The sequence below is a fragment of the Triturus cristatus genome, chromosome 6 (genome assembly GCF_964204655.1).
Source record: "Triturus cristatus chromosome 6, aTriCri1.1, whole genome shotgun sequence".
Taxonomy (NCBI): domain Eukaryota; kingdom Metazoa; phylum Chordata; class Amphibia; order Caudata; family Salamandridae; genus Triturus; species Triturus cristatus.
In genome coordinates this window covers 1,265,532,260-1,265,545,375 of record NC_140589.1, presented here as the reverse complement: position 1 = coordinate 1,265,545,375, position 13,116 = coordinate 1,265,532,260, and the positions used below count along the sequence as shown (strand labels likewise).

Sequence of the window (13,116 nt, the reverse complement as noted above, 5' to 3'; positions counted from 1 at the left end):
CAGGGGTGGCATAATACATGCTGCAGCCCCTGGGAGGCCTAGGGTACACCTATGCCCTGGGTACCTAGGGTACACTGTACAGGGTCCAATAAGGTGATCCTTACCAATTGGGAATGTACCTAGGGTACATGGAGTCCATTTTAAAGAGAGAGCAGACAGCCTGAGACCCTGAATGGCAGGATCTCAGGCCAACTAAGTCGAAAAACCAGCTAGACACTAGGCAAAAAGTTGGGGGTAACCATAGTCAGATATCCACCTTCCTACACCCCCACACAGGGTATTCTTTTTTAAATAAAGCCCCGGGAGGTGGCGGTCCCTGGGGCAGTGGGGGGGCCATGAGCCCCCCGCTATTCATTACTTAAACCCCCGGGGTTGGCGGTTCCCGGGGCTGGGGGGGCTTGAGAGCCCCTCCTCAACTAATTTAAAGAAGCCCTGGGGGGTGGCGGTCCCTGGGGTTGCGGGGGCCTGAGAGCCCCCCGCACATAATTAAGAAAAGCCCCGGGGGTGGCGGTCCCCAGGGCTGGGGGGGCCCCTCTGGGCCCCCCTTTACATAATAACTATTGCCCCCGGGATTTAGCCCCCCCCCGGGGGCTATTTACCAAAGATGCGCAGGCTTTTTTTTTTTTTTTTTTAAATCGGCAGGATCCGCGCACCCTGAGCACATCCTGCCGTTTAAAAAATATATATATATATTTTTGGGCCTTGGGGGTCCTTGTGGGACCCCCTGAGCAGGCCTAGGGGGTCAGAGTGTTTCTACCCTGCCCCCTTTTTGCGTTAAGCGCGTTTTTCCTTCTGTTTTCTTGTGCCTCGGTTCTACCGAGGCACAAGATGGCTGCCAACACTTCCTGGTTTGGAGTGTTGACAGCCAATTAGCATACAGCTCGTGCTCGGCAGGGTGCGCAGATCCACCGCGCCCATAGATAATATTGTTACTTTTGATTTTCTCAGGAACTACTGAACGGATTTACACCATTTAACCAAAAGGCACGACCAAGGGCTACTTTTTTGCCAAATTTGGTGTAATTCCGTTCAGCAGTTCGGGCTGTAGCTGCGACTAAAGATTCCTATGGAAAATTGCATGGGGAAAACACGTTTTGGGACACCTCTTTTTTCTCGGCCCCCGCTTGACGAATCAATCCGAGACTTTCAGGATAAGAGCGGACCGGAGGTGGCCAAAGGTTTTGAAAATTTTGCGAAGATTCGTCAACCGGCGCCAAAGGTATTGGGAATAGAATGTTGCGGATTTCCTATGGAAAATAGGTCCTAACTAGGAGGTAATATATATATATACACATACAGTACAAGACAGGATCACGTCCTATATTTACCAATAATTTCCATAGTTATCCAAAAATGTAATGAAGACTTGAAGAAAAAAATAACAGTTTCTACATCCACGTCCCTGTGCAAACTTTTGTTTCAAACATGCGCAGAAATGAAGTTGTAGGGAGCATACGTACCTCAGACCAGAACTCTGCATAAATATCATTCGCTGTCAGTTTGGTCACTGGCCACAGCTTTGTGACAGAGCACAGATCACAAGCGGTCATCAGCAAACCGATCAAACGTTCCCTAAACCAAAACAACATCGCACTGTCAAAACACCATTTGTAATAGTCACTAAAGCGTGTTTTTAAGTCCCTTACACACATCAATGGTATTCACATGATTCATAATGTAACATCCTTATCAACTAGACTGGTAGACAGTGGCACTTAATATGGTCATTTATTAAGGACAAATGTTCCTAGATTCATTTTTTTCTTTTTACAATATATTTTTCTTATTATTATTTAAAGATGAAGAAATAACAGTCAAAAATATATTGACGCTTCTTTAACAACATTCCCAGCCCCAGTTCCTCCCATCCTCACTAACCCAACAACCAAAAAATCCTTTGTAGAATACATATAGCCAAGACCCCGTACACATACATATCTCTAGCCAAGGAGAAACTTTTCCCTTCCCCATCCCGAAACAGAGTGTGTGCATGCTTGCCTCCCCTCACTGCCTCACCTTCTCAAGTGCGCTTATGCCTTTATGTCCCCCTTCACCTTTTATCCCAGTTGCTCTGCAGGATACCAAAGTTGCCAATTTCTGACCCCTCCACAAATCTTCTCACATTTGCGCTGTTAACTTCTGTCCTATACAACTCTCAATGTGTATGCATCTGTCAAACCCGGTCTCCCAAGTCTGCACGCTGGTGAGATTTTGCTGCCCCATCTCTTGACTCTGTCTGCCTCTATACAACCAACATTCACTAGGATCTTTTCATATCTGTTCGTATCCCCGTGATCCCAGACCCTCAATATTGCAAACTTGGGCACCAGTTCAACGCGCCCCCAACCACTGCCCCCAGTGTGTCAGCAACTTTCTCCCAAAAAGGCACACCCTGTACAATGTACCGTCTTACCCATTTTGTCCAGCAAGGTTCTCGTATAGTATGTTCTATGAAAGGATTTTCAGCTGAATTAGCCAATACGATGCCTTAATCGCCACCTCTGAAATGAAGCCCAGTGCTGTAGCCCAGTAGTCCTCACCCAACATCCCCAAGTCCTGCTCCCAGCGCTCCTGTAGTTTCCCTAGTGTCCCTGCCTGTTTCTCAGGAGTGTCCCATATGTCAACGAGATTGCATTTGTGTGGACAATCCAATCCAGCAACCTCCGTTCCAATGGGGACTCCTGGGTCTCCTCCCCCCCTGGTTATGCGCCTCTGCAACGCATGTCTCAGCTGTCTAAACTTGAGCCATTGTGTCATGGACATTTCATATTCCCTCCGCAGGTGATCGAATGGGACTATCCCTTTCGCATCCCACACTTCATCCAGTGCAGAGAGCCCCATATCATGCCACCTCTGGAATCCCTGCCATGTGCCTGCAAGCCCCAGTCTGGCTCAATCCCACAGCGGTGTCTTCAGGGTCAGACTCTTATTCCATTGTATTTCCCTATTCAGCCATCTCCACATATGGACCACCGTCAACGTCGCTGGCTGCACCTTGGGAAACAGTCTTCCCCCATATAAAGCTTGCAGATAGCTGTTGCTGCCCATACCCAGTCTAACAATATTTATTATAATAATATTCCATATTTGTAAAGCGCGAACATACCACCCCTTAAGGTTTCGGGCTGTTGGGGAGATTAAGCAAGCTATTGCCCAGAGTCACATGATGCTGAGCTGCTCCCGGTACCGGGTATCGAACAGTGAGCCTCACACTCCGGAGTAAGCTGCTGTGCCTGCCCCCCACACGTCTGTATGCAGAAAGCTGGGTCATCCTACTCCACGTATGCCCAGTCATTTACCACACTAACCTGGGCTGCCTCATAGTACTCCCTAACGTAAAAGTTACTTACCTTAGATAATGTAATATCTGGTAAAGAACAGCCTAGCTGCAGATTTATACACTTTTGAATTCTTCCCAGGCACCAGTCCGGATCCGGACATTTTTCAGCAGTACCTCTGCACCCCGAGGGACGGCATCATACGGCTCCGTGATGTCGACTCCGGTCATTACGTCAGTGAAGCCATATAAGTCCCCTCCAGTGCGCAGACATCAGTTTCTTCTTTGAAACCTTCCGCACCAGAAGGCGGAGCCACTATAAAAACCGGTTGCGGAAACAGTGCGCCAAAAAAAAAAAAAAAAAAAAAAATCTATGGAACATCAATAAAGAAGAAACAACAAATAATATATGAATACCCAATGTGGATTTTAAAGAAAAATCCCAAAAGAATCAACGAAGCACAGGGCTACGTGAAATTCTGCACCCTGGTGAATAACCACCAGGCAAGGGAAACAAAACCTTATACTCTATAGACCATTCACCACTATAGCCCATTCATCAGTAGTAATGAGTGGCATGATAATAGCAAAATAAAACCTATAAAAACAACACCAAGCTTTTTGTTGCAGAACAAGTTACTTACCTTCGGTAACAATGTATCTGTAAGAGACATACTTTAGTTATAGATTTCTTACCTTAGAATTACCCCCAGGCGTCAGACTAGATCTGGCGAAATTTTTTCGTAGGAGTACCCCTGCGCGTCAGTAGGTGGCATCGGTTGACTCTGCGTTAGTCGTTGGCGTCATGGTCGCCGGAATGACGTTGCGGTGTCTACTTAGACGTCGCCCCTGCGGCTGACGTCAGTTCTGACACGTCTTTCCACGCTAGAAGCGCAAAGCTATGCAAAACACTGACCACTGGTGCACAAAACTAGGGCTCTATAAGGGAGTCCCTATCCCTAGAAGTCAGTTCGCAGAACGGGGGGGGATGGGTGAGGCGGTAAGGAATCTATAACTAAAGTATGTCTCTTACAGATACATTGTTACCGAAGGTAAGTAACTCGTTCATCTGAAAGAGACCATTAGTTATAGATTCCTTACCTTAGAATAGATACCCCAGCAATACCAACCCCGGAGGAGGGTCTGCGAACTAAGTGCACCCCAGGAAGTCCTAGAGAACAGAATGACCGAAAAAGCGGTCTCTCCAGACCAGGCTGTCCAGGAAGTAATGCTTAGTAAATGTGTGCAGGGATGCCCACGTGGCTGCCTGGCAGACGTCAACCAGCAAAACTCCATGTCCCAAAGCAGTAGTAGCTGCTGTCGCCCTGTTAGAGTGGGCACGCAGTCCTATTGGAGGTTCCTTTTTAGCCAAAGAATACCAGATCTTAATGCATAGGAGACTTCGGATTCAGGGCCCATAAGTCGGAGCACGACTTCGGGTCGTGGTCGCACTCCAGGCACCAAAGGCACACAAGTTGCGGAACGGTTACAGACATCAACCTGCGACAGGAGTCACAGGGCTTGAAACCAGGCTGATGGCTGGACATCCCTTGTGCACCAGGAGTCGTTCGACTCAAAAAAAGATGTTAACGAAAGTCGAAAAAGGGTTAGTCAAAAAGTGACTTGGGGCACGCTCTCTCCGGATCTGCGCTGGCTGGCGTGGAAATGGAAGAACTGATGTCAGCGAGCAGGGTCTGCGTCTTAGTAGACACCGCAACGTCATCCTGGCGACCACAACAGCGAACGCGGAGTTGACCGACACCACCTACTGACGCGCTAGGGTACTGCTACGAAAAAAATTCTCCGATTCCAGTCCGACGCCTGGGGGTGATTTTAAGGTAAGGAATCTATAACTAATGGTCTCTTTCAGATTCACACCATTACGTGACATATTGAAAGTGTCAATGCAAGGTAAGAATATACCTAAGACTTTCAAATAACAAATAAATCAACACTACCCACTGATGACCAATCCAGTGGGAAATAGAGAACACCCACCACCCTACCGACTGCACACATTTGAAAATGGATGTTATGGTAACATCTAAGCAAACCTATGTGATAGGCCACGTGGTCTGCTGAGCCCTAACATAAGTTGAGATAGTGATCACCGGTATATAAAACTAGTGCTAAAAAAGGGTATAACCCCTACCTCATAGGACATTTGCAGAGTGGGGAGGATGGGCAGGCAGTTAAAGAATCTGCGGATAGACTGTGTCTCTACCAGATACTACGTAAGCGAAGGCAAATAACTTTTACATCTGATAGAGATATCTAGCCACAGATGCCTTAACTTTTGAATTAAATACCATAGCTATACCCCCTGGAGGAGGGTCTGCAAACCAATCCTACACAGAATTTCTAAAAAAAAAAAACAGTCTGTCATAACTAACAACTGACCAAATGTATGTAGGAATAGCGGAACAAGAGCTTGGTTCTTCATAGAATCCATGATCAATGTCACAGAACATATACAAAATAAACAACCCTACCGGCTTGCGAGAATCAGCCTTTGAATGAAATTGGGAAAAAACCTAAAGAACCATCTGTCAGTTATCAGACATTAACATCTATCCCCAAAGGGGAAAGAAAATTGTTCACTGAAAGGGCTGAGTGCAAGACAAAAGCCATGTAATCTGCCCCTCACAACAATAAAGAAACATCAGAGAAAGAACTGTCCTGATAAAATCCAAAAGAAGGACTCTCAGGACTCATTCCATTATACCAAAATGAATAAACACCAAAAGAAAGATGAATAATACCGCCATGGTATTGAGAATAATGTTTGAACAAAATGACCATTCTAAGGTTACATAATGTACTGTAAGGAGACTAAAATGACACTAACAGGTTTGAATTTAATATTTATCTTCATCAATGATGCCAGTCTTAAACAAATTCCCACAGAGGTTTATCACCTGGACATATACATGATGTAGATAAAATTGTGTCACAATAGACTCTGAGGGGTCTGACAACACATACAGCATTGCTAGCCCACATTTACTACAAGACCACAGGTATCTACAAAGCCTGCGCCTACATGGCCTTTAGTGTCATGGTCTGAAAGTCTGAACATGACTACAAACCGTGGGCATACTCAAAATACCAAGGCAAGCGAAAGAAGAAAAGGGAACGCACCTAGTAGTGCAGTATTACATGGAAACAATATATCTAATGAATCCTTGTTAGCAACAAGCGCATGCAACTACACTTGTGATACGAAACACAATTTGATCACAAGCCCCCCTCAAGAAGCAACAGCCATGATTTCTCATGGACTTGTAAAACACAGTGAAAATAGATACATACCCAAAAATGTAGGTAGTAAATAACCTCCAGACAGATGCAAAGAGCATTGTGGGAGAATAACAAGAAGAGCTTCTAATAAAACCTAAAAACTCCACCCATAAATTGTATGACTGAAAACAGGTGGGGAAATTGCATCTTAAAGTTTCCATCAGATTGTTTCCAACACTACTTACCACACAGCGTAAGATAGAGTTCAGCCCATATGTTCTTGGAATGAACAAATGAATTACCTATGCCCTCCACAGAGAAGGCAAAAAAACTTGTGTCTTTCAAAGAATACGACAAACTCAGAGTTTACTCAAACAATTTTCCAAAAAGTGAAGTACACATAATAAAAATGTAGATATGCAGTCTGCTCATATGGAGAAAACAACCTACACTCTAAAACACATAGTCCAGGAAGACTTTAATGAAGGATGAACCACAATAACATGTATTCAAAAGAATATAAAATGTAGGCCCTGAATCCATCAGCGCCATAATAAATATGCACACCACAAGAGTAGCGAGGACATACTACGCTGATTACCTTAAGTAAAGACAAGAGCGTCCCTATATACCAGATTTACCACTGGCATACCAACATGTACCTATGAGAGACAACAAAAGGCCGACACTATGCAAATTTTAGCACACTGAACTACTTCAAATAAGCTTACATCAGAAAATCATCCATACAAGAAGACACGTTTCTGGACAATGACCTCTTGAGCACAAAGCTCATCCTCAGAGGCCAAGGGTCATCCAACTCAAAACCAGCTAAAAAAAGGGAAAAATAGTACTGAGAATAAAACATCTGTTCTCGCAGGACACCAAGTGGTCAAACCAACAATGGACATGTGAAATGCATTAACAAAGCTTACTCACTTTGAAAGTATAAGACAAGTTACACGAGGAACAAACAACGAAAAGCTATCACTCTGAAGACCTCTGTCTTTCATGGAAACGTCTTAATGCAGCATCAGCTAGACTCCCAAAAAGGTGGGCACCATCGAATGGGATTTCAACCAAAGTAGACTGGATAGCCTTCGAGGACCCCGAAGTTGCCAACCAAGCCTGAAGCCTTAATGCCATCGCCGATGCCATAGCACGACCCAGTCCGTAGTGTCCATACAACACCTTTTGATAAGCCTAGCAGCCTGATGACCATCTTTAATCAAATCCCCAATCTCCAAGCGGACATTATCCGGAAGAGATGGCAACACATTCTGAAGCGAATTCCATAAAGCATAGGAATATCGCCTCAACACATAAGATGTATTTGTGGTTCTCACGGCTGAGCTTGCCAAAGGAAAGATGTGTTTACCACATGCATCACGAGTTCTAGATTCTTTACCCACTGGAGTCTTAGGAACAGAATTTACATCCTGCGAAGAACTCGCAACCTGAGTCCCCAAGCTACAGGCAGAAGGGTGTCTATAAAGACAAACCGGGTCGCCAGGTGCAGGCAATGGGTCTGCATGCAATATCTCGGTCCACTGAGGCCCCCAACTCAGGCTTGGCCCAAGTACCTAATAAAACGTCAAAAAGGGCCTCTGCAAACGGAATGAAAGGTTCTTCCCCGGTCTGTCCCTGGAAAAGTGCCCGATCAAAGGGACTGTGGACCTTTGCACCGTAGGAAGTACAAGTTTAAAACTATAGCCACTCTCCTTAGCATGTCTGCAAAGGAGGAACTTGCCTCCGTGCCAAGGCCAGGTGGAGAAAGCAACCCTGAAGCTGGAGAAGAATCTAGGCCACTAGCCTCTCCCAGAGGAGACAGCCAGTTCTCCTCCATCTATGGCACACAAAACTCAGAAATGGGCTGAAAGGGCCCTGCCTCAATCAACACAGACTGTCTTTTCACAACCTCTTAGTGAGAAGGAATCTAAATCTGCCTATCGTTCTCAGTCTGAATAGTTGACTCCGCATCCAATGTCGTATGGCGCTTAAATGGTGGCAGAGAAGCAACTTCAACCGCTGCTGCCGAAGTCAGTAGCGGAGTCGGCTGATGGAAGTCCAGCGTCGTAGGCGGAGATCCCAAATGACTGTGGACTTGCGCCAAAGCGGACCCAGCTGATGTCGACCAGCGCCAACCCCTCGACTCCAACAGCTCAACCTTCATTGAGGGCAAACCCTCCGAATGCGCCCAACTCAAATCCTTGGGGCCTAAAGGCGCTCCAGAGGGAGATGGGGTCCCGAAGATGAGGTGCAGGGAATTATAATATTCCTTCATCTGAGCCATCGACGCACCAGCTCCTGGAAACATGAGGAGACGCGGTGTGGAGTCATGTACGGCTTCGTCAACTATTGAGTGGGAGGAGCCATGGCAGATGGAGTCTCCACGTGGTGAAGTCTGAGAATGTCGTGACTTTATCTGCCCCTTACCTTTTGACTACCCCCGAGAACGACGTCCTCCAGACCAGCTTTGGCTCCTAGATTGACCCCGCTTTTCCCAATACGAGGAAGACAGAGGCTGGGATGCCTCAGAGGATCGTGAAACACCCGCCACCATCAACTTCAAACTTCGCTCCTTTAAAGACTTTGTTTTAGTTTCTGGCAGGAGCCACAATTTTCGGCACCGTGGTGCTTGCCTAAATACCACATACAAATTGTATGCAGGTCCGTCACCGACATATGTCGGCTACAAGACCCACAAGGCTTGAAACCTGTAGACATCAGATAAAGGCACACTGTTCCAGCGACACAAAGTGTTGAAGCAGGTCAAGAAAACAATCGACCCAAGGAACCGCTTCTCCGGTTCCGTGTTACAGCGCGGAAAAGAAGAAACGGACGTCCGCGCGCTGGAGGGGACCTATATGGCTCCACTGACATCATGACTGGAGGCTACGTCATCGCGGAGCCATACGACACAGTCCCCCAGCGCGCAGATGTACTGCTGAAAAATTTCAGGATCCAGACTGGCGCCTGGGGAGAATTCAAAAGTTAAGGAATCTGCAGCTAGATGTCTATATCAGATATTTGAGAGTGCTATGCTGCCGTCATACTTGGATCGTTGCAGCACAGCCAAAGCTATACATGGAGGACCCCCCCCCCCGCCCACAGGAGTGTACTCAACAGCGCATCTATTTTGGCAGAGTAGGCCTCCGGGATCCAATATGGGGTGCTTTGGGTAGAGGAATCATTCTACAATATCACCGCTCTGCCCAGTATCGAGTGGCAACGTGCACAAGTGTTTCACATCACTCTCCAGGGAAGCAGTCGACGGCTTCAGATTTGCCTCAAAATGAGACTTAGCATCCCTAGAAACCCATATACCCAATCTTGTTATACACGTAAGTCTCGGGGAGTGGCTATCCTACTCTACGAGACCTCCCCTTTACCTTAGACAGCACCTAGAGGGATCATGAGGGACGGTAGATAGGCATATGGGGCACGTTTGGTTTTACACAACTGTCCATAGCCTCCATCTACCATCCCTATGGAGATAGGGAAGAGCACTATACTGATCTCTTTTCTAAGGATTTCCCACTTCCATATAGTGCTCGGAGGTGGCTTTAATTCAAACCTAGGCTCTTGCTTCGACTGCTCTCAGCCCCAGCAACATGAGCCTCACCCACCCGCAGCCCTGACTCAGTTCATTGGACTGGACTTTGACGGACGCTTGGTGCCGCCACCACCACCCCCAGGAGCAGGACTACACGTTCTGTTCCAATGACCACAGGACGTATTCTAGAATTAAGTGCTTCTTAATTTTCCGGTCTTTATTGCCCGGCCTTGTTGACACCAAAATTGTTGTCAGTGCAATTTCTGCTTACTTGGTTGATGCTAAGCTTGGTGGCTCCACAGCGCCCAATATCTCGTCCATGAATCGTCAATGATGTAGCGCTCTGAGATCCAGTTATCTGCGATCCTAGTAAAGACACTATTTTCCTGAAAACGATACGGGCAACATGTTGCCTACGATTCTGTGGGATACTGCAAAGGCAGTTTTCCAAAGGGAACTTATATCCCACATGGCGGCCTTTGAAAGGGCGAACAAGCTTCACCAGCAGGAGCTGGAGACTCAGATACAACAGGCAGAGCCACAACACAGGGAAGGGGGCTCCCACAGGACTTTGAGAGATCTGCAGCACCTTAGAGGCGAGCTGGAACATCTCCAAATGAACTCGGCTGCTAAAAAGCCGCTGTATGTCAACCAAACCTATAGGAAAGGGACTGGGCAGACAAACTCCTAGCGCATAAATTACCCATTTGTGCCACCCGTAACCACACTGGGGAACTAGTGGATGATGATGGTCACTGCTGTCGAGAGACTGAGATCCTTGAGGTCTTCAGCAGTTACTACTACATTCTCTATCAGGCCTAACAGCTTGATGCCGAGCACCAGAATGCCTACCTGAGCACCTATGTCCCCCAGACAGATCTGAGGCGTTGTGCCTTCTAGAGGATGACATTACTCCGGAAAAGGTTAGGTCACCTTTTATAAAGCATATGCCTCTCTCCTGATAGATCCTTTAGTAGTCTCTAATTCATTCTTGACAACTGGAGTGGTCACGGATACCATGTTGGAGTCACAAATTACTCTCCTCCTAAACCCGGGTAAACCCGCCTCACCATGCCCTTTATACAGGCCTACTGCCCTCCTCAACTGTGATGGGACACTATTTACTTCCATCCTGGTTGCCCACTTACAACACATCTGGTCCACTATAATCGCTCTGACGCAAGCAGGCTTCATCAAACAACAGGCAGGCCACTGATAACATGAGGCTGGCACTTATGGAAGAACCCGAGCGCCGAAATCAACCTGTGGCCCTTCTCTCTTGACGCAGAGAAGGTGTACAAATGGGTAGACTGGAGTTACCTCACTAAGGTCCTGGATAGAACCACTTTAGGACCCAAAATGAAAACATTTCCCCTGGCTAACTTTCAGCAACCTATCGCTCAGCTCAAAATCAATGGCTACTTCTCCCAGTCGATTCCGCTTACACGGGGCACCTGTTCGGAATGTCCATTATTTCCTTCAATATTTGCTCTCACGATGGAACAATTTGTAACTAAAGTTCAGGCTAACCCTCCCATTAGTGATGTGGTAGTTGATGGTGTACAACATAAGCTTGCTTTATTTGCCGATGACATCCTCTGCTTCCTAACGAATCCAGACCCCACAGTCCTGGTATTGATAGAAGAGCTTGAGGTCTACTTCCAGGTATCAGGCTTCATACTCAATTTTACCAAGCCGCGGGGTATGGGTGTGAAAAAGTTACTTACCTGAAACTGCAGTTATCCAGTATTGGTATCTTTCATGGATTCACATGCCTGAATAATTCCTCGTCATAGTGAGAGTCCCACGGTACATAAATAACAAAGTAGTAAATAGCAAATAGTATATTTCCATAGGCTATTATGGTGGCAACCATGTACTCTATAGCCTATTAGTCTCCTTTTACAAAAAGGACCAAACTAAAAAAACAACCAATCAGCAGCCAGCACCTCCTAGAACCTTCCCAAGAGAGGCTGAGTACCTCAGATTTTCCAGCACAAGTGTAGTCAGTACTGACTCGTAGAGGTGCCTCTCTGGGGAGGAGGGTGGGTTGCATGTGAATCTATGAAAAATACCAATACTGGATAGCTGCAGTTACAGGTAAGTAACTTTTTTCTTATCCAGTATTGGGGTATCTTTCATAGATTCACATGCCTGAATCAGAATAGTAAGCAAAATATATATATATATATATATATATATATATATATATATATATATATATATATATATATATATATATATATATATATATATATATATATTCACTGAAAAAACCATAGGTTTCACACACGTTATAGTTAGGAATTAGCATTTAAAAAACCTTGCAAATTCACTGAAAAAACCATAGGTTTCACACATGTTATAGTTAGTGGAAATTTTACTGATAAAAAACCAGTGAAATTGCCCCGTTATAGTTAGTGCTGGCAACTATAACTCACGCGACCGCAATCCTCTGCTGATGCTAATAGTTTATTTAGACACTTATTTGCCCATGTCTTCTTCCATACATTTTTAGCTATACATATATTACAAATATTTTTTTTTCATAAAGACACACGTCATCAGCAGAAGATTGCGGTCGCGTGAGTTATAGTTGCCAGCACTAACTATAACGGGGCAATTTCACTGGTTTTTTATCAGTAAAATTTCCACTAACTATAACATGTGTGAAACCTATGGTTTTTTCAGTGAATTTGCAAGGTTTTTTAAATGCTAATTCCTAACTATAACGTGTGTGAAACCTATGGTTTTTTCAGTGAATTTGTACGGTTTTTTAAATGCAAATTTTTTTTTTATGCATTTTTTTCCGTGCGCGTACGGTAAGCTGACGCTATGCGCTTGTAGGATACGCGTACGGTAAGCTGACGCTACGCGCTCTGGACGTCATTTCGCAGATTACACCGTGCGCGTACGCTACGCGCATACGGCGATTTTTCGAAAAAAAAATAAATTTCATTTTTGCCCTTGAGGGTCCTTCTGGGACCCCCTGACCAAGGCTAGGGGGTCAGGAACTGTCGAGACTGCCCCCTTTTCACATTAT

The 13,116-nt window shown here is 45.7% G+C and overlaps 1 protein-coding gene across 2 annotated transcripts in view; it reads right to left on the bottom strand.

Annotated features, from left to right (window-relative positions):
• Nucleotides 1-13,116, bottom strand: part of PDE10A (phosphodiesterase 10A) — a 1,160,934-nt gene that overhangs the window by 174,350 nt on the left and 973,468 nt on the right. For both annotated transcript variants that reach the window (XM_085612212.1, XM_085612213.1), the window contains exon 19: nucleotides 1,461-1,572. In XM_085612212.1, the coding sequence (XP_085468338.1) occupies nucleotides 1,461-1,572 (112 nt within the window). The remainder of the gene's footprint in view (nucleotides 1-1,460; nucleotides 1,573-13,116) is intronic.